The 27262-nt window shown below is 53.0% G+C and overlaps 1 protein-coding gene across 1 annotated transcript in view; it reads right to left on the reverse strand.

Annotated features, from left to right (window-relative positions):
• Nucleotides 1–27262, reverse strand: part of RNF43 (ring finger protein 43) — a 118851-nt gene that overhangs the window by 48485 nt on the left and 43104 nt on the right. The window contains exon 2 of the mRNA XM_039507581.1: nucleotides 6263–6385. Coding sequence (XP_039363515.1) covers nucleotides 6263–6385 — 123 coding nt within the window. The remainder of the gene's footprint in view (nucleotides 1–6262; nucleotides 6386–27262) is intronic.

The raw sequence follows: 27262 nt of genomic DNA on the forward strand, positions 1-27262 counted from the left end.
ACCATGTCAGATTAGGGTTAGTGTGGCCGCAAATTGATGGTATTGGCCTCCGGGCGGTATCCCACAGTGCACCATTGTGACTGCTCTGGACAGCAATCTGAACTCGGATGCACTGGCCAGGTAGACAGGAAAAGCCCTGCAAACTTTTGAATTTCATTTCCTGTTTGGCCAGCGTGGAGAGCTCATCAGCACAGGTGACCACGCAGTCTCCTGAGAATCGAAAAAGAGCTCCAGCATGGACCGCACGGGAGATACTGGATCTGATCGCTGTATGGGGAGAGGATTCCGTGCTAACAGAACTCCGTTCCAAAAGACGAAATGAAAAAACATTTGAAAAAATTTCCAAGGCCATGATGCAGAGAGGCCACACCAGGGACTCAGTACAGTGCCGTGTGAAAGGTAAAGAGCTCAGACAAGCCTACCAGAAAACCAAAGAAGCAAATGGAAGGTCCAGGGCAGGGCCAAAAACATGCCGCTTCTATGCTGAGCTGCATGCAATTCTCGGGGGTCCACCACCACTACCCCACCCCTGTCCGTGGATTCCGAGGTGGGGGTGGTAATCGCAGCCATGGCTGAGGATTCTGCGGACAGGGAAGATGAGGAGGAAGAGGAGGACGACCTTGCAGAGAGCACACAGCACTCCATTCTCCAACAGCCAGGAGCTTTTTCTCACCCTGACGGAATTAGCCTCCCAGCCCTCCCAAGCCACTATCCCACACAATGAAGCCATGGAAGGGACCTCTGGTGAGTGTACCTTGTAAATATAAGACATGGTTTAAAAGCAAGCATTTTTTAATGATTTAATGCCCTGAGGACTTGGGATGCATTCGCGGCCAGTAGAGTTATTGGAAAAGTCTGTTAACATGTCTGGGGATAGAGCAGAAATCCTCCAGGGACATAGAATATCAGGGTTGGAAGGGACCTCAGGAGGCCATCCAGTCCAACCCCCTGCTCAAAGCAGGACCAAACCCAACTAAATCATCCCAGCCAGGGCTTTGTCAAGCCTGACCTTAAAAACCTCCAAGGAAGGAGATTCCACTACCTCCCTAGGGAACCCATTCCAGTTCTTCATCACCCTACATCACCCTAGTGAAAAAGTTTTTCGTAATGTCCAACCTAAACCTCCCCCTCTGCAACTTGAGACCATTACCAGTACCGGACCCCGGGGCCGGGGAGCGCTGCCCTCCCCCCCTGGCGCCTGGCTCCCGTGTCCCGGCCCCCGCCCCGGTCCCCAGCCGCCCGGCCCCCCGTCCCCCCCCCCCCGGGTCCCCCCGCCCCCTTTTATACTCCTTGTTCTGTCATCTTCTACCACTGAGAACAGTCTAGATCCATCCTCTTTGGAACCCCCTTTCAGGTAGTTGAAAGCAGCTATCAAATCCCCCCTCATTCTTCTCTTCTGCAGGCTAAACAATCCCAGTTCCCTCAGCCTCTCCTCATAAGTCATGTGCTCCAGCCCCCTAATCATTTTTGTTGCCCTCCGCTGGACTCTTTCCAATTTATCTCCATGAAGCTCTCCTGGAGGTACTCCAAAAGCCTTTGCAGAAGGTTTCTGGGCAGGGCAGCCTTATTCCATCCTCCATGGTAGGACACTTGACCACGCCATGCATGTAGCAAGTAATCTGGTATCATTGCATGACAAAGCCGGGCAGCGTATGGTCCCGGTGTTTGCTGGCATTATCTCGCTGTGTTATCCTCAGGAGAGTGATATTGTTCATGGTAACCTGGTTGAAATTCAGGAATTTCATTAAGGGGACAGAGATGGGCATTCCTACTGGGCTGTTTGCCTGTTGCTTAAAAGAAATCCTTACCTGCAGGTAGCCAAGCAGGGGGGGAGGGATTGGCACTGAGCTTTTTCGCGTTTGGCTAGCAGGGATCTTCCCTGCTACCCCAGCCACGCGGTGGAGGGGGGGAGAGGGGAGTGTTTAGCAGTGGATGGGCACTTGGATGGGCAATTGGATGGGAGGGTGGTTTCTGCTGCTGCTGCATGTTAACAGGAAAGAAGCGGCACTGAACAGGCTTTGCTTGCTGTTTGGTAAAGGAGGGTGCTGGATAGCTGCAGAAGCCAAAAGACAGTGGCTTACCATGACTGCATGCAAGCCGAATTCTGCTGCCCGGATCTGCGTCTGTGAGATCTCTAATACCAGAGCCGCAGGCACTCAATATTAAGATGTAAAATGCGACCTTGTAGTGAAATCACATGTGCTATGTAAGGTGAATAGTGTTGTTCACCATGAAAGAGTGAAAGCATTGTTCTGTAAAATGTATCTTTTTAAATACTTCTCTCCCTTTTTTCCCTCCCTCATGCAGCTGCAAATTTTTCAAGCCTCCTTACTCCATCCCGAAGGCTATCTCAGCTAAGGCGGTGGAAAAAAGAGACACAAGACTAAATGTTCTCGGAAATCATGGAAGTGACCCGCAATGAAAGAGCTTATCTGAATGAGTGGAAGGACGTGGTATCAAATTACAGGAAAGATGCCAGTGAATGTGAGGACAGGAGGGACGCTCGAGATGAGAGGTGGCGGCAGGAAGATCAGCGGTGGCGGGATGCAACGCTGGGGCTGCTGCGTGATCAAACTGACATGCTCCGGCATCTGGTGGAGCTTCAGGAAGAGCAGCAGGATCACACAGGGGCTGCAGCGGCACTCTATAACCACCCTCAGCCCTCACCATGTTCCACATCCTCCTCACCCAGACGTGAAAGAACGTGTGGGGGGAGGCTCCGTGCACCCGCCCACTCCACCCCTGTGGACAGCCCAACCAAAAGGCTGTCATTATTGTGAAATTTTTTTAGTGGCTTTTTCCTTCCCTCCTATCCTCCTCCCAAACCACACCCGGGCTACCTTGTCAGTTCTCTCCCTCTTTTTATAATGAATTAATAAAGAATACATGATTTTTAAACGATAGTGACTTTATTTCCTTAAGCAAGCTGTAATCGAAGGGGGAGGGTGGGTTGCTTACAGGGAATGAGTCAATCAAGGGGGCGGGGGTTCATCAAGGGGAAACAAACAGCAGTCACACCCTACCCTGGCCAGTGATGAAACTCGTTTTCAAAGCTTCTCTGATGTGCACCGCTTCCTGGTGTGCTCTTCTAATCGCCCTGATGTCTGGCTGCGCGTAATCAGCAGCCAGGTGATTTGCCTCAGCCTCCCACCCCGCCATAAAGGTCTCCCCTTTACTCTCACAGAGATTGTGGAACACACAGCAAGCAGCAACAACAATGGGGACATTGGTTTGGCTGAGGTCTGAGCGAGTCAGTAATGTCCGCCAGCGCGCCTTTAAACGGCCAAATGCACATTCCACCACCATTCTGCACTTGCTCAGCCTGTAATTGAACAGATCCTGACCACTGTCCAGGCTGCCTGTGTATGGCTTCATGAGCCATGGCATCAAGGGGTAGGCTGGGTCCCCCAGGATAACGACAGGCATTTCAACATCCCCAACTGTTATTTTCTGGTCTGGGAAGTAATTCCCTTGCTGCAGCCGTTTAAACAGAGTAGTATTCCTGAAGACGCGAGCGTCATGAACCCTTCCTGGCCATCCCACGTGGATGTTGGTGAAACGTCCCTTGTGATCCACCAGTGCTTGCAGCACCATTGAAAAGTACCCCTTGCAGTTTACGTACTGGGTGGCCTGGTGCTGCGGTGCCAAGATAGGGATATGGGTTCCATCTATCGCTCCCCCACAGTTAGGGAATCCCAGTGCAGCAAAGCCATCCACTATGACCTGCACATTTCCCAGAGTTCCAACCTTTCGTAGCAGCAGCTTAGTGATTTCTTTGGCTACTTGCATCACAGCAGCCCCCACAGTAGATTTGCCCACTCCAAATTGATTCCCGACTGACCAGTAGCTGTCTGGCATTGCAAGCTTCCAGAGGGCTATTGCCACTTGCTTCTCAACTGTGAGGGCTGCTCTCATCTTGGTATTCTGGCACTTCAGGGCAGGGGAAAGCAAGTCACAAAGTTCCATGAAAGTGCCCTTCCGCATGCAAAAGTTTCGCAGCCACTGCGAATCGTCCCACACCTGCAAAACTATGCGGTCCCACCAGTCTGTGCTTGTTTCCCAGGCCCAAAATCGGCGTTCAATGGCTAGAACCTGCCCCATTACCATCAGGATCTCCAAAGCGCAGGGGCCCGCGGTTTGAGAGAATTCTGTGTCCATGTCCTCATCACTCTCGTCTCCGCGCTGCCGTAGCCGCCTCCTCCTCGCCTGGTTTTGCAGGTCCTGGTTCAGCATTGAGTGCACGAGAATGCGCGAGGTGTTTACAACGTCCATGATTGCTGTCTTGAGCTGAGCAGGGTCCATGCTTGGCGTGCTACGGCGTTTGCACAGTTCACCCAGGAAAAAGGCATGAAACGGTTGGCTGCTGCTGTTTTCACGGAGGGAGGGGTGAGGCTGTACCCAGAACCACCCGCGACAATGTTTTTTGCCCCATCAGGCACTGGGATCTCAACCCAGAATTCCAAGGGGCGGGGGATACTGTGGGAACTATGGGATAGCTACTATGGGATACCCACAGTGCAATGCTCCAGAAGTCGACGCTAGCCTCGGTACATGGACGCACACCGCCGAATTAATGTGCTTAGTGTGGGCGCGTGCACTCTACTTTATACAATCTGTTTAAAAAACGGTTTCTGTAAAATTGGTATAATCCTGTAGTGTAGACGTACCCCTAGATAGCTTTGGTCATGGAACCTCTGAGCCCTGCCTGGCCAGACTCAGCAAGCATTGGGCCTGACCCCTCCAAGCGCTGAGATGCCTGCTCAGTCCCACTGAAGCCAAGAGGTGTTCTCTGCACGGCTACAAGATACTCGGTGCCTAGTGGCAAAGGACCCACTGAAAGAGGCCAAGCAGGAAAGAAAAGGGGCAGCGCCCAACTCCTCAGCTGAGCATGTGAGGAGCAGAAACGCTTAATTCCCCCTCTCACAGCGGAGATCATCATAACGGACACTAATCATTGAGGACAGAGTAAAAAAACTACAGAAAACAGGCTATAAACATCAGAGGCCCAGTGCTGCTGACAGTACCTTACTCCAGTGAAATCAGAGGGACGCCTCGGTAACTATGGTACAGCCTCATGGGGGGGGGGGGCGGGGGGGACAGGGCTGGGCCCATAATGGCTGAGAAATAAGTTGCTAAGCAGAGCCCCTCCCAGAACGGAAACGGTCCATTCTGAGGTTGCAAAAGACACTTGTCAAAATAGGGCGTCTCTACATTGCAAGCTCTCTGTGCCAGCCCTTCCTTTCACTCACCTTGGAAAGCTCGCCTGCGATGCCGCGCACAAGTGTGAAATTAGAATAAATTCCATATAAAAAACGAAGTGAGGAGGCTGTCAAGGTTCCAGACAGAACCACTGACAATGCTGCCATAAAGCTCTGTGTTCTGCCTTAACGCTGCCCTCTCGTGCGCATGCTGGATTCACAGAGTTTAAAGCCAGAGGGGACCACTAGTGCATGTGGTCTGACCTCCTGTCTAGCACAGGCCATCACGTTTCACCCCCTTGCCCCTGGATAGGACCCAATCGTTTGTGTTTGGCTGAAGCATCTTCCAGAAAGGCGCCCAGTTTGGATTTGAAGACACCAACAAACAGAATCCATCACTTCCTTCCTGAGTTGGTTCCAATGGTTAATCCCCCTCGTTGTTAAGTATTTGTGCCTTATTTCCAACTTGGATTTGTCTGGCTTTAACTTCCAGCTCGAGTCTTGCTCTGCCTTTCTCTGCTAAAGAATCCCAATACCAGCTTTCATTACAGGGCCACAGATTGTTTTCCGGGGGAGGATCTTGCCTCATTCAGTGCACAGGATAAATGGTGCAAAATACAACCCTTGTGCTGCGAAGTGCGGCCCTAGTGGCTGTGGCTGACGTCTGTTGGGCACATATACCTGACTGGAGCAGGCAGGAGAGCACACAGCATGTGTGGAAGGGCAGCACCGGGTGGGGAGGGGTAAGCTGTGGATAGGAGCGGGGTTTTCTGTGATGCTGGCTAAGGGTCACCTGTCCCAAAGAACCAAGGCTCAGATTGTGAAAACGTTACACCGTTTACAAGGCTGTTCGGTCCCATGTGCTATGAAGTTTGGATACCAGGGCCAGCCGGGCTCCCACGTGCAGGAACACACGGGCTCAGAGCCCCTCCGATGGGAACAGAAACCAGGTCAGTCCTCCTGCCAAGGGAACAGAGACCCCTCCTGCATTCCTCTTTATTTCTGCCTGTCCCTTCAGTCCCCATGGCCCAGGCCATTTCCATTCAGCACGTTCATGCACATACCTTGTTGGCCAATGACAGACAGGGGTGCAGATCTCGATCGGGCCGCTCGAGTTTGACAATCGTGACAAAGCCGGAGCCGGTGTGCTCGTCCTCACTGGTGTTACACAGAGACAGCGGGTGGAACTGTGGGCACAAAGGAGGAGGGAACTCAGATCTCATTGAGCACAATGGGTGTGTCAGTTTTTATTGTAACCAGTGTCCATCCTGCTAGTGTCTAGGTATGTGCGGGATCCCTGAGCCGACATGCAAGGAGCTGAGCAGGGTCAGGCTATTGGTCCAGTGACCAGGTGGGATTTACACCACTGGCCAGCAGGCTCAGGCAGGTCTGCCCCGAGAATGCCGTCCCCCAGCCCACAACCAGTGTACCAGGCCATGCCTGCTGATCTCAGCCATCGAGACAGCATACGGGGAGAGAGTCTCCATCAGCCAGGAGCCAAGCCCAGGGAGGGTGCAGGTGCCTTTGCAGATCAGGTCTCACTTAGAAACTCCTTCACAAAGCAGCAAACTCTAGTGCATTGCCCAGTACAGCAAGAGCTGGGCTAATGAAGCCTGAGGTAGGGCAGGAGCCTGCTGCTCTTTAAGCTTTGCACTCACTAACCAGCCTTTGCTGTTTGGCTAGAGTTGGAGGCAACGCTTCTTAAGTGGGGTGAGTGCCCAAGAGCGGCAGTGGGGGTGGGGGATGAGTAGAAAAGCACAAGTTACCATGCCCTGGTGAGTCAGCTCAAGGGGTCCCAGCAGGAACTGGAACATCTGGCTCAATCCCCTACAGGCAGCACATGCTCTGATCGGAACCGTTCATCCAAAGGTCCCAACATGCTTTGCCACTCTCAGTTCTTCCAACCACCCAGGTCGCTATCATCACCCCCATGTTAGGCCTGATCTACACTAGGGGGCGGGTTTGAACTAAGGTACGCAAGTTCAGCTACGCAAATAGCCTAGCTGAACTCGAACTACCTTAGTTTGAACTACTTACCCGTCCTCACGCCGTGGGATCGAAGTCCGCGGCTCCCCCGTCGACTCCGCCACCGCCGTTCGCGGTGGTGGAGTTCCGGAGTCGACGGGAGCGCGTTCGGAGTTCGATATATCGCATCCAGATGAGACGCGATATATCGAACTCCGAGAAGTCGATCGCTACCCGCCGACCCGGGCGGGTAGTATGGACGTACCCTTACAGAGGCAGGTAGGGGCTTGTCCAAAGTCAGAGTCACTGGCAGAGCCAAGGGTAGATCCCAAGAGTCCTGACGGCTGGTTCCCCCTACTTTGACCACTAGACCACTCTGCCTCCATGCAATTTTAGTTACATGCTCCAGGACAGTTAAAAGCAGTTAATCTAAGAGGCGGCCTCCCTCCCTCCCCAGGTTCCTGGGCCCAAGGCCACACAGAGCACATGTATAAAGCCAAATTGCCTTTGAGCTTGCAACCGCGTCAGTCACTGAGGCAAAACCACTAGAGACCCACTAGGACCAACTCCATCCCTGATATGCAAACTGCAGCTACAGACAACTCCCCGGTGCAGCACTGGTACCTCCGTGGCTTGTGGGCTCCCACCTGCATTGTGGCCACAGAAACCCAGTGTTTGTTATCCAGCTGGGGAGGAACAGGGACACGAAGGGGGTGTGAGGAACAGAAGGGCACCGCTGGAACTCCTGGGGCAGGCACAGCTGCATGTGTTCTGAGGCCAATGCACAACAGCCTATTGTCCGAGATGTACACCCTGCCTCTTGCCTGGCCAGAGTTATACGCGACAGGGGCCTGTTTCCCACCTCAAACTCGCTGTACCACCCTGTGTGTCTCTGGTATCCAGCCAGGCCACCCAGGGCTCTCAGGTTCGTGTCTGGCCACCAGTGAATCAAGCCATTTTTCCTCATAATGACATCCCAGGAGGGCTCTTCTCAGGTCACTGCGTTGCCGAGAGTAGAAAGGACGGATGGTCTTGTGGTAAAGAAATTGGCTAAATTCAATCCTTGGCTTTACTACAGCCTTCCTGTGACCTTGGTCAAGGAATCCTATCTCTCTGCACCTCAGCTCCCTGTCTGTGCGTCCTGCCCACCCCTGGGTGTGGTGTGGGTAAATTATTGTGTGAGAGGTGCTTAGATGTTATGAAATCAGAAAAATGTCTAAATACATAGGACACTGGAGAATAAAAGCTTTTTTAGCACACTAAGGCATCGGAGTAAGGGAAATAAGTGGAACAGTTCAGTGAATGAACCACAAAGAATGAGGATGATTATGAATTTGGGCAAGATTCTCATACCCGAGGCAGGGTTGCCAACCCTCCAGGATTGTCCTGGAGTGTCCAGGAATTAAAAAGATTCATCTTTAATTAAAGATTATGTCATGTGATAAAACCTCCAGGAATACATCCAACCAAAATTGGCAACCCTACTTGGAGTGTCAATATAGCTGCATGCAAAGGCGGCTTGTGTGATCCACAGCAAGTTCTGCTGCAAGGGCCTTGCCTTCTGTGGCATTCAGTGCTGCAGCTTCTGCAAACTTAAAAGTAGGAGGATGAATCCTGGCCCCGTACGCTGCTGCAACCAGCCAGCTGGGGGAGGGTGCCCCAGCACAGACACTGCCTCTCCCCCATGCAAGATACAAGCCCTCATGCAGGGGGCATATTGGGGGTGGAGCTAGAGGCAAAAGTGGGTGGTGGCATAGACAGTACATGCTCTACTCTGGCCAGAGAAGTTGCCATAACTTGCAACCTGCCTGACAGCCATTGATTTCTGAGCCTTTAGATCAGTGGTTTTCAAACTTTTTTTCTGGGGACCCAGTTGAAGAAAATTGTTGATGCCCACGACGCAATGTAGCTGGGGGTGCGGGGTTCAGGGTGTGGGAGGGGGCTCTGGGCTGGGGGTTCAGGCTCCGGGGTGGGGCCAGGGATGAGGGGTTTGGGGTACAGGAAGGGGTTCTGGGTTGGGGAGGCTCAGTACTGGGGCAGAGGGTGGGGTGCAGGAGGGGGTGAGGGCTCTGGGCTGGGGGTACAGGTTCTGGGCTGGGGATGAGGGGTTTGGGGTGCAGGAGGGGCTCTGGGTTAGGGGGCACTCAGGGCTGGGGCAGTGGTTGGAGTGCAGAAGGGGGTCAGGGCTCTGGGCCGGGAGTGCAGGCTCTGGGCTGGGGCCAGGGATGAGGGGTTTGGGGTGCAGGAAGGGGTTCTGGGTTGGAGGGCTCAAGGCTGGGGCAGGGGAATGGGGTGCAGATTTACCTCCAGCGGCTCCCGGTCAGCGTCACAACCAGGGTGCAGAGGCAGGCTTCCCGCCTGTCCTGGCACCGCGGACTGCGCTGTGCCCTGGAACTGGCCGGCAGCAGGTCTGGCTCCTAGGCAGAGTCATGCAAGCGGCTTTGCACAACTCTCACCTACAGGCACAGCCCCCCCCCCCCAGTTCCCCAGAGCCGGTGCTCGAGTTGGGGGCAGCGTGTGGAGCCCTGTGGCCCCCCTGCCTAGAAGCTGGACCCGCTGCTGGCCACTTCCAGGGTACAGCGTAGTGTCGAAACAGGTAGGCACTAGCCTGCCTTAGCTGGGCAGCACCACCGACGGGACGTCTAATGTCCTGGTCAGCAGTGCTGACCAGAGTGACCCAGTGCCTGACATGCTGCACCCCAGTATGGGGTCACAACCTGAAGTTTGAAAAATGCTGCTTTAGGTTACACCAAGATCATGTTCAAGCTTTTCTCGGCAACCAGGAGGGCTGCTAGAAATGTACTTTTTAATGAAAACTGAGATTCCCACATAATTAACCAACTCTAGATCTTGGGCCTTTAAGGAGAATACCAAATACTGTGAGACTCACAAAAAGAAAAAGTCACCGGAGTTGGCAACACTGGGGACATAATAAAAAGATGTAATAATTAATGACGTAGAGATGATAGATTAAGAGCACATAACGAGAACAAGGGGGACATTCGATAATATTGAAAGGCAGCAAATTCAAAACTGAGAAAAGGAAATACTTTTTCACACGATACATAGTTAAACTGTAGAACTCACTGCCACAGGAAGTTATTGAAGCCAAGAATTTAGCAAGATTCAAAGGACTAGACATGTATCTGTATTATAAGAGCATCCAGAGTCAAAATAGTTAATGCTAAAAGTAGTGTTTTGGAAGAAAGAACCCCAGGAGATACACCCTTCTGGTTCAGGGCTGATGCCGATCTCTGACTTTGAGGGATCAGGATGGCACATTCATGGGTACAGAGTATTCCACAGCTGATACTGTGGGGTTTCTGCGGCTTCCTCTGAAGCACGGTGCTGGCCATTGCCAGCCAAAGGCACTGGATTAGTTGGACCTCAGTTGTGAGCCAGGCTTGGAATTCCTATGTTCCTACAAAATGGGAGTGAGACTTTGCCAGCGGAGAGTGCAGTGGGGAAAATTCCTAGAGTAAGGAAACAAGGAATGAAAAATAAAAGAGAAACAACTGTGAGCATCTGCTGCAGCCCACAAAAGTGGCGGAGAGAGAACAAACCAACCTGCACCAGCTCGCCCAGTGCAGCAATCCCTGCTGTGCTCATGGATCACAGCAGGATGAAACCAGCATCCCTGCCACCCCAAACTCTGGAAGGACGTGATGAAAGCCAACCATATAATGAAAAGGAAATAAATGACAGTCACCCAGGCCCCTAACTTACACTTCTCCCATGGAGCTCTCTCAATTCCCTCCCTCCCCGCACCTCCCAGAGACCTCCTATCCCAACCAGGGCTAGTTCACTCCCCCAGGGCTTTGCCTTCCTCTCCCGCCCATGTTAAGGGTACAAACATCCAACTACATTTTTGACTGACAATTTAATTATTTGCTCCTAGAAAAGTTGCCAATGCATTCGATTGGTTCCACGTGCTGCCACCTGACTCCTCATTCCTCCTCTCCACGTCATCCTCCTCCACCACGAGGCTCTTTGGCCCCCACTCAAAGCCCTGCAGAACACCGGCTCTGTCGACTCACTGGCTTTGCTCTTTTCACCTGCCCCCTCTGCCAGCCTGGAATGCCCATTTGTCACGTTTCCTTACGCCAGGCCCTGAGCTCGCCGGAGGGGCTGTGTCTGTACTGCACCCAGTATGACGGCCCCACTCTGACAGCTTCCCTCAGCTAATAAAATAAAATAGGAAGTGTCAATCATCTGGGCTGCCCAGAGAATTACCTAAAGCCGCACACAGCCAGTACCCCTGGGCGCAATGCTACAGCACTCAGACAGGTAAAGGGCTGGAATGTGGGGTGCCCCTCCGACAGGCTCAGGAGAAGGGGCATTTCATAGGGCTCAATATTGAGACAGGCCCATTGTACAATTTTTATTGATGATTTAAACAAGCTACCTTCATTTCTAGGCGACTTTGAGACTGGCAGGGGGTAGGGTGCCAAGGGCACTGTGGTGATGGGGTACGTGAACCAGCTATGAAAGGTAAAATACCTGCAGCCGAGGTTTTCAAACTGTGGGGCATGTCCCCTTACGGGGGCGTGGAGGAACATTCGGGGGGGCGAGCGGCGATGCCAGGGGGCTCGTGCCAGGCTCACACGGTGGAGCCGAGGCCAGCTCCCATGGGGGGCAGGGAGGGAGTTACACCTCCACCCCCTGACTCACCTCAGCATTCAGGACAGGGCCTTGGGCCTCCCAGATCCTGAGCCTGTTGGGCTGCCAGCACTGATTCAGGAAGCCCAGAGGCTTGTTTGTGTCCCAACCTGCCTTGGCCTGGATGGGCCCAGCCCCGGGGGAGGAACAGCACAGGCTTAGTAAGAGCCAGGCCAAACTGTCTCTTGCCCTTGACAGAGGTGGCTGTGGGGGGGCTCCCTGAGCAGGAGCATTGCCGGGGAGGCCTACAGTCCCTTTGCACTGGGCTACTGTGCAGTGAGGGTTCCCCGCTTGGTGCTGAGCTCTGTAAGCGCCACATGGCACTAATCACCCCCACCCCAGACTAGATGGGGCTGGGCCTTTCCCCAGAACGCCGGCCCAGCAGCGCTGGGCCTCACTCGGTTTCTTTTGGGAGGTAGGGAGCACAAGCCCTTCAGGCCTCTGTGATGGCCTGAACAGGCCTGAACAGGGTGACTGCTGCACTGGGCCTGGTGATGCTGGCAAGGGCCAGGAAACCAACTATGACCCTTGGAAATGCAGAGGATCGTCCCCGGGGCTGGTGGGGCCCTGGGAACAGAATGCTGGGGGGAGAGGCCTGGAGTTCCTCTCTTCCCTGAGGGCAAGCAGCCATCCCCTTGACTGACTCGGCCCCTCAGGGACAGCCGCGACCTGGCTTCCACGGCGGGAGGGTAGGGGGCTGCTGGAGCCCAGCACTCTGCTGTGTGGGTCAGTGACTGTCACTGCAGCGCTTGTATGGCCCATTGTTATGGGAGTCCCCTGGGCCCTTGCACCATGTGCCTTTGACTGGAGCAGGAGGGGATTGCGCTTTCACCCCCGGAGCCCTTCCAGTAGTGTTCCCTGTCCCCACCAGGCCTGATCTGTTCTTCCAGCCCCTAGCTCCTGGGTGCTGTAGCATGCAGGTGTTTCCATAACCTGCCTGGGCCAAGAGCCACATGGCTGCTTTGTTACCAGTGCAGCAAAAAACACTGGGCAGTTCCCCCCCAGGGTGGCGCTATTAGCAGGATCCCAGCTATCCTGGACATGCTCAGATCTGGTCACTGAAACCATTGCACTTATCTGGCCCATTCTCTGGAACCTAATGGAACACAAAGGGCCCTGTAAACTGAGCCACCATGTCCATCCCTGGGCCTGGGGACTGATGCAGTTTATGTGTGAGCTAGAGAGAACTCCAGGGGAGATTCACTTTCTGCACAAGTGCTTCTTTGCTCTGTGTGGCTTGTGTAATTGAGTATGAGACCCTGGGATGAGAACGAGATGGAAGCGAGATCAGGAGTGCGGCAGCATCTGGCTCTGGGTTAAACAAGCCTAGTCACTCCTGTATTATCGCTCCCTGCTCAGAGCTGCCACACTTGGAACGTAAAGTTCCCTGCTGAAGCTCAAAGGCTCCCTTATCATTCCTCTAAACCTTTGAGAATAAGGGCAACTTTCTACTCTGTCACCCAAGTGTGAATCTAGTGCCCCGCACTGAAATACATTTCCCCACTGGGGTCGCCAAAGTGGGAGCTTGTCCCTTTGATCATATGATTATAGTCATAAATAAAACGTAATGAATGAATTTCTATGCACGAATCTACGAAAGACTCTCCTTGCGAGTCAGTGTACTTTAGGTGGAGGGGTTGGGGGAACTGAGAAAATTAAAAAGTAGTTATTGTTCTTAGTCCAGCCTCCATGGTAAGAATGATAAAATCTTTCCCCCTTTATTTTGGAATGCCAGCCCCCAGTCTTGGAAGAGGCCTGTGATGGCCAGTTCTTTTGTCCCGTGCTTTGCTGTGCCCTGAAGCCTGTTGCAATGAATATTGCGATAGAAAACCTGTCCTAATTTGTATGAATAAGAGTATGGCCAACCTCAAGAATTAAAAAATCATGAGTTAAGTCCCCCAAAAATTATGAGATTGCCTTAAATATCAAGAGGATAAGTGTAGAGGAACTATACTAATTCATTCTCCATCATCCTTAGCACCCTGCAAATACATCATGTGGGTGCACAGACCATCACTGCTGTTCCTGGAGCCTGCCCTCATAGTGAGAGGTGCATTTTCTGATTGCATGTAACATTCCTGCAATCCAACAGTGCCTTAAGATCGCTCCCGGTGAATCGGGTCACCTTTCATCTCGCACACATTGTGCAGTGCACAGCAGAGCACAATAATGCAGCTGGCATTCACAACACTGGCATCCAAATGGTTCTGAAGGCAGCAGCATCTTGACTTCAACCTTCCAAATGCACATTCTACCACCATTGTGCACCTACTGAGCATGTAACTGAACCTTCTTTGCCAGGCCTCTGAAGTCAGTGAATGGTTTCACAAACCACGTGTAACAATCCTCACTTGATGGGTAGCTGATAGGGGAGCATCACCTAGTGGTCAGGGCTTAGACCCAGGACTTGCTGGGGGGTTGTTGGTAGGGGAGCGTGAGCTCTCCCGCTCCACCAGACTTTGACCCAGGGCCCTTTGAGGGCTGTCAGATCACAGGGTTGCTTGAGGCCACCCTCCCTGGACAACTTCCTATCACTCTCCCCATCCTGCGATTGTCCCAACATCGCCGTCTGGGTCTAGGCAGCATGAAAGGTGTCTGCTCACCACAAAGCACCTTCTGGCTGCTGCCTGTACCAGGGTAGTGCTCTCTCTCTCCCCCGCACCCCCATGGCATGGCCCCCTCCTGGGCCAGCTCAATCCTAGGGCTGTCCCCTGCTTCTCTCAGGCTGCCCCTGCAGCAGGCCCTCCCTTTCCTCAGGGCAGTGTGACAAAGCTCTGTCCTTGTCTCCATGGGGCCCATGTTTCCTGGCAGAGGCTCACTGTGCCCCTCCACATAGCCCTGGTCTCTCTAGAGGCAGGGGTCACAGCCTGAGCCACTTTCATCATAAGCCAGCAAGGGAGGTGAGGAGAAGCTATCCTCCCTCACACAGTGTCTGTTGTCCCTCAGTTTCAGTGATTAATCAGGGGGATAAACAGGGGAGCCCAGGCCCACCCTCTACTCCAGGCTCCAGCCCAGGGACCCTAATAGTATCAGCTCTGGTAGCTGATCTTTTAGAAACAGGACAAGTACAATTCCCTGGGCTACTTCCCCCTTACCTCAGGGCCTTCTTCCTTGTGCCTGATATGGTGTGTACAGCTCAGTCTCTCCAACAGCACAACTCCTGACACGCACACCTCCCTGACTAACTGGGAGGCTTTTAACTAGTTTTCAGCCAGCCCCGATTGGCTTCAGGTGTCCCAATCAACCTAGCTGTCTCCACTGCTTTCTGGAAGGATCTTAATTGGCCCCAGGTGTCTTGATTAACCTGGAGCAACTGCCATTTGGTTACCATGGTACCAGGGATTTGTTTAGCCTGGGGCTAACATACCTGTTCCTCAGTACTTTACTATAGCCATCTGGCCTTGCTCCATCACAGCAGTTATCTAAGGGATGGATTCTGTCTTCCCTCAGCTCTGCCGGAGCTGCAGGTTGCAGGTCTGCCCCAAGTGAGCTGCTCCCCTGCCTTTTAACTCCTCTCCCAGTTGGTGCATTTCCTACAGTGTGGCGGGTTGGGGCTGGCTGGGCCCAGAGCAGTTCCTTTACCCCTTGTTACCCAGTGTGGGGGTTGTACACCCCATCACACCATGGCAGAAGGGGATATGTGAGGTCCCCTAGAACAGTGGCTCTCAACCAGGGATATGCGTAACCCAGGGGTACTCAGAGGTCTTCCAGCATCAGCTCATCTAGATATTTGCCTAGTTTTACAACAGGCTATATAAAAAGCACTAGCAAAGTCAGTACAAACTAAAATTCCATACAATGACTTGTTTATACTGCTCTATAAAATGTAAGTACAATATTTATATTCCAAGTGATTTATTTATTAATTATATGGTAAAAATGAGAAAGTCAGCATTTTTTCAGTAACAGTGTGCTGTGACACGTTTGTATGTTTATGTCTGATTTTATAAGTAAGTAGTTTTTAAGTGAGGTGAAATTAGAGGGTACGCAAGACAAATCAGACTCCTGAAGCGGTACAGTAGTCATAGAATCTCATAGAATCATAGAATCTCAGGGTTGGAAGGGACCTCAGGAGGTCATCTAGTCCAACCCCCTGCTCAAAGCAGGATCAAACCCAACTAAATCAACTAAATCAATAATCAGTCTGTAAAGGCTGAGAGCCACTGCCCTAGAATAACAGTGGAGACAGATTCCATGTGTAACAATGTCATCAAGAGGGAGGAAGGTCCCTGCTTGTTCATGGAGGTGAAGTCCTGATCTTTGAAAAAACCCTGACATAAGAACATAAGAATGGCCCTACTGGGTCAGACCAAAGGTCCATCCAGCCCAGTGTCCTGTCTACCGACAGTGGCCAATGCCAGGTGCCCCAGAGGAAATGAACAGAACAGGGAATCAGCAAGTGATCCATCCCATTGCTCATTCCCAGCTCCTGGCAAACAGAGCCTAGGGACACCATCCCTGCCCATCCTGGCTAATAGCCATTGATGGACCTGTCCTCCATGAATTTATCTAGTTCTTTTTTGAACCCTTTTATGGTCTTGGCCTTCACAACATCCTCAGGCAAGGAGTTCCACAAGTTGACTGTGCGCTGTGTGAAGAAGAACTTCCTTTTATTTGTTTTAAACCTGCTGCCTATTAATTTAATTTGATGACCTCTAGTTCTTGTGTTATGAGAAGTAGTAAACAACACTTCCTTATCTACTTTCTCTACACCAGTCATGATTTTATAGACCTCAATCATATCTCCCCTTAGCTGTCTCTTTTCCAAGCTGGAAAGTCCCAGTCTTATTAATCTCGCCTCATATGGCAGCCCTTCCATACCCCTAATCATTTTTGTTGCCCTTTTCTGAACCTTTTCCAATTCCAATATATCTTTTTTTGAAATGGGGTGATCACATCTGCACATAGTATTCAAGATGTGGGCATACCATGGATTTATATAGAGGCAACATGATATTTTCTGTTCGTCATGCACCTTACCAGTACATCCCACATTGGTGCCCCTGAACCCGCCTCTGAGGTTGACCAAAGCCTACATAATGATGGAGTACTCATTTGTACTCATTTGCTCCTTTTGGAGAAAAAGTTATGGGCACATAAGTCCCATCAATAACCCCAGTGCAGTTTTGAAAGCCCAGTCTCTCAAAGCTGGCACTTATTTCAGTAGTATTGTTTATGCCCATCACTTTCGGGTAAACCACAGTCCTGACCTCCTTGCAAACTTCCAATACCTGAACCCCCACAGTTGACTTGCCAACAACATACTAGTCTGCCATGGACCGGTAGCAGTCTGGAATAGCCAGCTTCCAGATGGCTATAGCAACCTGCTTATGGACTGGTATGGCTTCCCTCATGTGTGTCCTGGTGCTGAAAGGTCAGTGCATGGTGCTCGCACAGGTCCAGGAACATCTGCTTCTTCATGCAAAAGTTCTGGAGCATCTGTTGGTCATCCCAGGTCCACAGAACAATGTGATCCCACCAGTCTGTGCTTGCGGCCCTGCTCCAGGAGCTGCTACCTATGGAGAGTCTGCAGCACTGGCAGCAGGCATCAGCTGCATCAACTGGGCTGCGGATGCCATGGCTGTACTCTCCTCTCAGAGCTGCCTTCAACAGGACAAATACTGCCACTGAAATCTCCACCAACACCTCGCAGATGCTCTGCCTGAATCCGGAAATAGCAGGGAACCGGTGACCAGGAAAAGGTCGTCCACCAGTGCTGGAGCCACGTTGCTGACTCCTGTTGCAGGGAAAATGCAAAATGGCTCAGCTGGAAGTGTTGGTGGGCTAAGAATCCTGGGATATGCTCCCCAGAAGCCAAAGCTTCTGACACGTCTGCATACTACAGTATGGATGTGCTGGCACAGGTATGAGGCGTGCATAGCAGTACATTGTGGGTACTCACAGGTGAGCCTTACAAAGAACAGGTTTGCAAGTGTGGGTCACATAGACTCAGGTTTACTACACAGTGTAGACAGACCCTGGGGGCAAGGGTAGAGGGCTGGTTCCACCTCAGGCTATGCTGAATTCCTGAGAGGTGAGCACATTTCTGGGATTGCACAGGAGCTGTGACGTACTCTTATTGGGTATCAGCTGGCAGGGCTGCTTGGAAGCTCTTTGGGGCAGGGTCTGTCTCTTTGTTCTGTGTGTGTCTAATGCTCAGCACAATGGGGCCCTGAGCCTGTCTGGGCCTCCTTGGCTTACCACAATACCTGTAATAAATAATAATAATAATTGCAAGTTGCTTCACCAGCTCCCAAAGGGGCTGAGTGTGTGAGTGAAATCCTAGCAGTGGAGTGAGAGGGGTGATGTAAGAATCTAGCCAGGAAGCCAAGAGGGCAGTTGTTGTGGGATTCATGGTTAGGATAATGCAGAGACCCTCATATTTATTCTATATTGTGAGGGGCCAGTTGTGGGTCTGTTTGTCCCTGTGGTCTGGCTAAGCTCCCTTGCCAAGCAAAGGTGCTTTGCACAGAAAATTTCTGCTGTCGGCCTGTCCCTGTCCTGCTGGGTGGCTGCTGGCACAGAGGGTGCGCCTTGCGCACTAGCCAGAGCAGGTTAACATGACAGCACCAACAGCAGCAAAGCAGCAGGAGTATTGGCCAAGTTCAGAGCCCCCTATTCCCACTGAAGCCTATTCATGTGAGTACCTACTCACTGATGTGTGTCAGAAAATCTACAGCTGACCCTAAATGGACTGATTGGCTCACGGGTGGAATTAGTGGAATGGAACTAGCCAAATCCCCAAATGAAATTAGCAGAGGCTAAACTTGCTGCCAGGTAGCCACTGGTGCAGAGTCCCAGAACGTAACTTGCACCTTTTCTGACCACCCCTCTGCCTCGCTCTCTGAGCAAGCAATGGCCACCCCTCAGGACTGCAGGAGCAGAGATGTGGCTGACGGGCCCATCCCCCATCTCAGGCAGAGCCTATGCTTTTCTTTTAGAAGCAGGTTTTTCCACAGAGCTTAGCATGTCAGGGTCGAGTGGCTGTTGGGTCTCGGACACTTCTGAAAATCTGGTCCCCTTATAATCTTGAGTGAGAAAAAAACTGGGCAGAGCCAGTTCTTGTCTAGTGAGCCCTGGAATCCACTCGCAGGGGAAAAGCTTGGCCCCATGCTCAGGACCCCGCACCATCTTAGTGAAAACTAGCCAGGGAACTTTCTAGGCTGGACCTGGGTACGTCCCCTGGCTGTGGCCAGAGAAGGCTTAGGGACACCGCCTTTGGAAAGGGAAATGTAATGGCATACAAGCAGTTTCTCCTCACTTATTCCCACTTCAGATATGGCTAAAGCTCTTGTAATTCATTCTTGTATGTGCCCTATCTGGAAACTATTTAAATACGAAATAGGGACTCAGGAAGCTGCCGTACGGCCAGCCAGAACTCTTTCATCCGCATGCAGTGGGGAAAGCAGAGCTGGAGGCAGCACCACCGGGAACAGCAGCAGATTTCCACACAGCTTTGGAAGGGAGATTTGTATTTTATCAGGAGCAGAGGGTTGGCTCAGTTTGTGCAGCCAGGGACTATTTACATTGTCAGATACAGAGCTGTGGCAATCTCCTGTCACTGTCCCCAGTAACTCTGACTGCAGGCTCATGTCTCTCTGGTCTTCCTGCTGTGATGCCATAATACCTGGTGCTTTCTTTTTAGAGTGATCAAAGTCACAGCACCCAAGGATTACAGAGCTGACCAGGTCATAGCACTGCAGCTTTCAGGTATTCTAAACACAGCTTTATAATTCCCTTGTGTAACTTACATGTTCTTATAAAGCATTCATAGAATCATAGGGTTGGAAGGGACCTCGGGAGGTCATCTAGTCCAACCCCCTGCTCAAAGCAGGACCAATCCCCTGACAGATTTTTGCCCCAGATCCCTAAATGGCCCCCTCAAGGATTGAACTCACAACCCTGGGTTTAGCAGGCCAATGCTCAAACCACTGAGCTATCTCTCCCCCCACCCATTGTTTGCACTCAGGTTCTGCACCAATTTAATTCTATAGTAGCAAAACCATATCAGTGAAATAGGGGCAAAACTTCTGTTCAGACAAGGCCTAAGCGAGTTCTTGGCAGCTGTCTAAGGCAGTACTAATAATCATGGCCGTGTCCTCTTAAGGCAAAGCAAGTTGAGAGGGGCAGAATGGAGAGAGGACCCAGGACCTCCTCAAAAGCAAAGTCCAGTTTCACGACAGGAAGGATGCTGGAGTCAAGATGAATTTGGCAGAACTGGAACTAAGGAGGTGGAACCCTATGGGAGCCCTCTCCTCTCTGCCACCCAACCCCAGCGCCAGCCTTAGCTGAAGGAATTACAACCCCAATGACTGACGCGTGTCTCTCTTAGTTACTCTTCTGCTTACACCACCTGAAGAAACACTGCAGCAGGTTCATCTTGGGACTGGAGGTCTCCTTCTCAGTACGTTTCACCCTGCTGTGTCCACGGGAACAGTTCTCTGAGCTGTGGCCACAATTGCAGTCTGCCCCAGGAGACACGTGCAAAGCACCTAGGTCAGGTGCCTAACTCTCACTAAGCACTTATCTGCATTGTTAGGTGCCTAAATACCTTAAGGAGTCAACCGTGTGTCATTCAGGCCCTTTGTTGGGTTTTGCCTCAGCCTTCAGTAAGGATGGTGACATAGCCCATGCGGGCAGAAGTAGGCTGGATGGTGGGAATGAGTGTATGGAAATGGAAATTACCACATCAAAAGTGGAAGCAAAGCTCAAAGAGACGTATGCACTCAAATCAGGGGCACCGGATAATCTCCATCCCAGAGCACTGAAAGAACTGGCACATGAGATTGTAAATCCTGTGGCAAGGAATTTTAATCAATCTATCAAATTAGGAATGGTAACGTGGGTGGAAAATAGCAAAGGTAGTATAGGGAAAAAATGTGATCCAGGCATCTACAGTCTGATCTCAGGAGTATGCAAGGATTTAGAGCAAATTGTGGATGAAAGACTAATTAAAGACATGGAGGTACATGGAAAATGGGAGAAAATGCAACATGGCTTTCTCAAAGGTAGATTGTGCCAGACTAACATGAGCTCTTGCTTTGATAAGATAACTGATTCTCTAGATAATGGAAGTGCAGTAGATCTAATATAGCTGGATTTCATTAAAACGTTCAACAAGGTACCAAATGGGAAATTATTAATTACACTGAAGAAAATGGGAACTGGGACAGGAACTGTATGGAGGGTAAGGAGCAGGCTGAAAAAGAGAGGGCACTGAGTTAAATTACCAGGCCAGAAGGAGGTTGCCAGTGGAGTTCCTCAGGGGCTGGTCTTGGGATCGAGCTTACTTAATCTTTTCAGTAATGGCCTTGGCACAAAAGTAGGAATGTGCTCTGCAGCCTTGATGCTCTAGCTGGGGATTTCCTGTCTGAACACTCTGAACCTCACCCAGATTTGTCTCCAGGCAGGTGACCCCTCTGGCTCCCCAGCCAGGCAGTGCCTCAAGGAGCTCTTCCTTGGCATCCCCACACAGGAAGTATTGTGAAACTCAAGCAGTGTGGGTTGGCAGGGAGGTGGCTGATTTGTTCTGTGGATAGTGTGGGCAAAGCCATGCTCCAGCCCAGTCCCTCACAGCCTTCCTGCCAGCATTTCCCTTCCCACACTCTCACGCTGCTCTGTGCAGAGACGCACAGATTCTCCAAAGGGCTCCGGGGCACCCAAAGTCTTTGGACAATACCTGACACCTTCTAGTCCAAAAACTAAGCCTGTTCACCAAGGTGAAACACACCCTCCACCCCCACCAAAGCCATGCCCCCTGCATTTCAGAGGACCAAACCAGCTGTGTCCTGCCAATTTCGCATAACTTAGCCCCCCCAATCTCTTCCTCCCACTAATCCCCCCTCCCATTTTCACACATCTCGTCAAACTAACCCAGTCACCCGGTGGGCCTTGGAGTTTAACTGCCAGAAGGCTGTACCTACAGAGACTGATGTGAACCAGGAGGCCCCAGTGGCCAGGCCAATGCCCAAGAGAGAGGCCAAACTCAGCTGCAGGGGAGGGTGCTGGGATTCCTGCAAGGGTGCTGTGCCTCAGCCCTGCTTGGGGGTTCCATTTATCATGCCAGTCTCCACCTGGCCAATATGAGGTGTCTGATAAGCGTGTCCCCTGCCCCATCATCCCACTCCCTTTCTGGCAGCTGGGAGGGAGAAGGAGCATTTCCTCTCTGCTCCAGCTCTTGCCCCACAGCCTCCTGGCCTCTGAGGCTGCGTGGAGGGTCTCTGCTAAGGACGCCTCCCTCAGTATCGGTTTTTGAGCTTGGCTCCTCAGAGACTAGCTCCACGGCCTCCACTGCTGCTCAGAGCCCTCCACACCAGCACTTGAGTCTTGTCTGCTTCAGGGAAGCCCACAGGGCTCTGAACAGCAGCAGTGAAACCAGACATGATTCTGGTCTATGTCCAATCTGCTGCAGTGTGGAAAGCTGAGTCACCGAGGAGGCACTAGGGGAGCTGTTGGAAGGCTCAGGCAGACGTCACTGTGCCACTCACACTCAGTTGCCATTTGCTGGCTTTCTTCACAGCACAAAGGGCTACAAAGGAAAGACGGTAGCAAAGAATGTAACAAAGCTGAGTGCCTCCCGATGCGGACGCCATTCAGATAGAAGAGCTTCCTTACCCGCACGTAGCCCCACGGGCAGCGGACGCTGTATGCTCCATGCTCTGCCTTCATCAGTTTAGCTGAAGCTGCTGCAGAATTTCCACCAGAGGTCACAGAACTGAGGGACCTCGTCCTAGAGTCTGAGTGCCAGTTCACTGACCAGGGCTTCCCCCACGATCCCTTCCTCATGGACATGCCAGCACTCAGCCATCCCCCCCCTTTATTCCAGCCCATGTCCAAGGCATTGCAGCAATTCTGCACACCCAGGTGGACTGCACCTGGGAGCCTCTCCTGTGCCAGCAGTTACAGCCGCTTAGTGCGAATGGCATTGTCTACTGCCCTGCCAAGGCTCTGGCTGATAGGGGATCTGCTTGTGTCTCAGTGGCAGTAGGGGACAGCAATTGAAAATGCCAGGCTGGGGCAGAGGAGTCGCTGGGGCCGGGGAACCTTGGGACAACAAACACAGAAAGCATCCTGCCAACGCCAGAGGGCCCTAAGCAGAAAGTCCAGGCAGCTTGCCAGAGGTGCACTGAGCAGCTAAGCTTCAGGGCTGAGACACCGCTGTGTCAGGCACTTTAGAAATACCTCAGCCCCACCTGACTCATTTATTTCCACCACCTGTTGTGTCTTGTCACTAACCCAGATTATGAGATCCCTGGAGCCGACAGAGAACGTCCCTGCTTATGTGCATGCAGCACCCAGGTCGGTGAGGCCTGAGCCCTGACAGAGGGCTCTCACTTGGCTGTGCTGTAAATAGGACTATGACTCAGCTTTCCAAAGGGCAGGTGAATGCTCCTCAGGCTCCCTTCCAGCAGGGAGCTCACACTGGCCATCTCAAGCCCACCACAAGTCCATGGCAGGAAACGTACAGCAGAACTACATGGCCACAGAGCCATGCTGCTGGTCTACGAGACAACTGGGTGCCTAACTGGCAACACAACTGCAGTGTGCACCTGCATGTGATGTGCCAGACCAGTAAAGCTACTGTGAATACTGACTCGGGGCATGGGCCTGGGGAGAGGGGGCTGGACATCCCTCCAGTCTGTGGGACCTCTCGGGTAAGTCTACAGCCCCGCGGCCGGCCCGGGTGAGCTGACTCAGGTTTGTGGGGTGTGGGCACTGGGGCTCTGGCTAATGGGCAGTTTAATTGTGCTGGAGACATTTGGGCTTGGCTTAGAGCCCAGGCTCTAGGACCCTTCGAGGGGGGAGGGGCCCAGACCTACACGGCAATTTCTAGCACCATAGTAGGAGCCCGAGGCAGCTGACCCAGGCTAATTGCAGCTGTGCTGTGACTTTTATAGCCATGTAGATGAACCTTGAGTGGCATAAGTGGCAAAATTCCAGCCTTTTTCTTTTTGCTGTGTTGGGGTGTTTGATTTAGTGCATGTGTAGAGGTGTGTGTGTGTTTCAGGGCAGGGTTGCCATGTATCCCGGTTTTCGGTTGGAACGCCTGGTTGAAAAGGGACCCTGGCGGCTCCAGTCAGCACCACCGACCAGGCTGCTCAAAGTCTGGTTGGCAGCGCAACAGGACTAAGGCAGGCTCTCTGCCTTCCCTGGCTCCGCATGGCTCCTGGAAGTGGCGGCATGTCCTGTCTCCGACTGATAGGCTCAAGGGCAGCCAGCGAGCTCCACCCGCGGCCCCCGCCCTGAGCGCCGGCTCCCCAGCTCCCATTGGCTGGGAACTGCAGACGCTTCCACCTAGGAACCGGAGCGGGGACATGCCACCGCTTCCGGAAGCCACCTGAGGTAAGTGCTCCCTGGAACCCATGCCCCACATTCTCTCCCACACCCCAACCCCTGCCCCAGCCCTGAGCTCCCTCCTGCACCCAAACTCCTCATCATCCTCTCCCACACGCCAACCCTCTGCCCTAGCCCAAAGCTCCCACACTCCAAACCCCTCATTTCTGGTCCCACCCCAGAGCCCACACCCCCAGCCAGAGCCCTCACCCCCTCCCACACTCTAACCTCCTGCCCAGCCCAGAGCCAGGGCCACCTGGGGGGGGGGAGCAAGTGTGGCAATTTGCCCCAGGCCCCGGGCCCCACAGGGGCCCCCATGAGAGTTTTTCAGGGCCCCTGGAGTGGGGTCCTTCACTCGCTCCAGGTGCCCCGGAAAACTCTCACAGGGCCGGGGCCCCCAGAGCTTCTTCCGCTCCGGGTCTTCGGTGGCAATTTGGCGATGGGGGGTCCTTCTGTTCTGGGACCCACCGCCGAAGTGCCCTGAAGATGCGCGGCGGAGGGTGCTTCTGCTCCGGGACCCGCCGCCAAAGTGCCGGGTCTTCGGGGCCCCCCACCGCTGAAGACCCCAGGCCCCCTGAATCCTCTGGGTGGCCCTGCCCAGAGCCCCCTCCCACACTGCAAACCCCTCGGTCCCTCCTACACCCCAAACCTCTCATCCCCGGCCCCACCCCAGAGCCTGCATCCCCAGCCCTCACCCCCTCTGGCACCCCAACCCCCTGCCCCAGCCAGGTGAAAATGAGCGAGCGAGCGAGGGTGGGGAATAGCAAGCAATGGAGGGAGGGGGGATGAAGTGAGCAGGGATGGGGCCTCGGGGAAGGAGCGGGACGGGGGCGGAGTAAGGGTGTTTGAGCAATCAAAAAGTTGGCAACCCTAGGCAGTGGTTGTCCACTGCCCAGTCTCTACCTCAGGTGTTTGTACAGCTCCTGCTCCCATGTAGCTGAGTGTCCCACAGTATTTCTGGGGTTAAGCCTCACCCCATCTGCACGGCAGGGCCAGGCTGTTAGCCGCACTTTACAGGCCCAGAAAGAAATAAGCCTTGTCTCTAGGGACCCTCTGCCCAGTAATACTAATTATACAGGCCTGGCTATCCCAGAGACACCCCCCGCATGCGGGCAGGCTAAGTCTGATGTCAGAATGTCTGTTTTCGGTGTGGGTACCCCCTGCCCAACTGAAAAAAGGCCTCTTATACCAGCGTAAACATGACCACACAGGAGCTATAACAGCATGGCCTTATTGGGCTAAAGTCACTCTCGCCCCAGCCAGGATCTGAGTGACCGGTGGCGTCGGGTCAGGGGCAGGGAAAGAAACCCAAGGGAGGCTGCATCCTCACCAATGGGCCATTTTTCCTCCTCTGCTCACGGTCAGTAACTGTCATGTGTCACTCTGCCCTGAAGGGCAGCTAGAGAAGAAGGGGGCAGGGGTGAGGGACTATTCCAGAAGAGGGGGGGCAGAAGAGAGCCCAGGGGAAGAGGTGTGGGACATGCTGCCAGGAAGCAGGCTCGTGGCAGTGGTGCTGTGGGATGGTGGCCAAAGCACTGGGGCCAGGGAAGTTAGGGCAGGGACAGATGAGCAGGAACAGAGTGAGCAAGGGGTCAGCACTAACTGTAAAAAAGAAGGAAAAGGCATGAATTGCGAAGAGGTTTGAGCTGCCTGTCAGTTTTAGGAAGAACGGAAGTTGACATGGCAGAGTTTTCATCTGCAACGCAAGACAAATTGCTGCTTCCTGCTACTGTTGGGCATGGAGCTCAGCTCACAGGGTATGGGGGTTTGTAAGTTACATGCATCAGGTTTCAAGGCTTGATGTAATAACAAACACACCTTACCCACATCTGAGTCACTGACAAACATGCACTCAGATAACAGGGACATTATTCTTAGAGAGAAACGCTGGAGTTCTACCTCCCAGGGCAAGTGAGAGAGAAAGACTGAAACATCTGCCTTCAGACATCCCCTGCACCTGCGGGGTGGCTTGGGGAGTGAAAACGTTCCACTCTGCTGCTGTGACAGACCAGGGATGTGCACACACATGCACACGTACGCACTTTGATGCTTCCAAGGGGGCAGGAGTTGCAGAGGGTTTCATTTGACAATCAACCCCCAAGCTGATAAATGCTGCTCCTTTTCTCTTTGCTGGCAAAGGCCTGTGAACAATAGGGGGAGAAGCTCTTAGCACAGAGGTGGGCAAACTACAGCCCAGGGGCCATATCTGGCCCGTGGGACCATCCTGCCCAGCCCTTGAGCTCCCAGCCAGGGAAGCTAGCCCCCGGCCCCTCCCCTGCTGTCCCCGCTCTGCTGCAGCCACGCTGTTGTGCGGGCAGTGCAGCTTGCGCCCACCCACCTCCCAGGCTTTCCAATAAGCCAGTCTTGCCACTCTGAGAGGCATGGTAAGGGAGGGGGGGAGTTGGATAAGGGGCGGGGGTCCCTGGAGGCTCATGGGGGCGGTTGGATGGGGCAGAGGTTTGGGGGGGGGGTCAAGGGATGGGGAACAGGGGGCGGTTTGATAAGCATGGGAGTCCCAGGGGGGCATTTCAGGGGACAGGGAGCAGGGAGCGGTTGGATGGGGTGGAGGTTGGGAGGGGGGCGGTCAGGGGACGGGGAACAGTTGGATAGGGGGTAGGGTCCCGGGGGTGGTGGTTAGGGGTAGAGGGTCCCAGGAGGGGGCAGTCAGGGGACAGGGAGGCAGGTGTCCCAGGAAGGGGTGATTAGGGGACAAGGACCAGGGGGGGTTCGATGGGTTGGGGGTTCTGAGAGGGGAAGTCAGGGGGCGGGAAGTGGGAGGGGGTGGGGGCCAGGCTGTTTGGGGAGGCACAGCCTTCCCTACCCGGCCCTCCATACAGTTTTGCAACCTCAATGTGGCCCTTGGGCCAAAAAGTGCTCGCCCCCATCTTAGCACAAATCAGGACACTTGTACCATAATGGCACCTGGGGGATTTGAGTGCGCAGAGGAGCAATGGTGTTTCTGAGGTATTTGTTTGTGTGCTTCACTGTTCCAACCACAGTCTTAGAAGGAAACTTCCCCTGGGGCAGGTTATCCCAACTCCCCGCCTGTGGGGTCTCATGCATCTGCCTCTAATGCACCTGGTGGTGCCAACGATTGGAGACAGGAT

This window comes from Mauremys reevesii, linkage group 20 (assembly GCF_016161935.1).
Source record: "Mauremys reevesii isolate NIE-2019 linkage group 20, ASM1616193v1, whole genome shotgun sequence".
Classification (NCBI taxonomy): domain Eukaryota; kingdom Metazoa; phylum Chordata; order Testudines; family Geoemydidae; genus Mauremys; species Mauremys reevesii.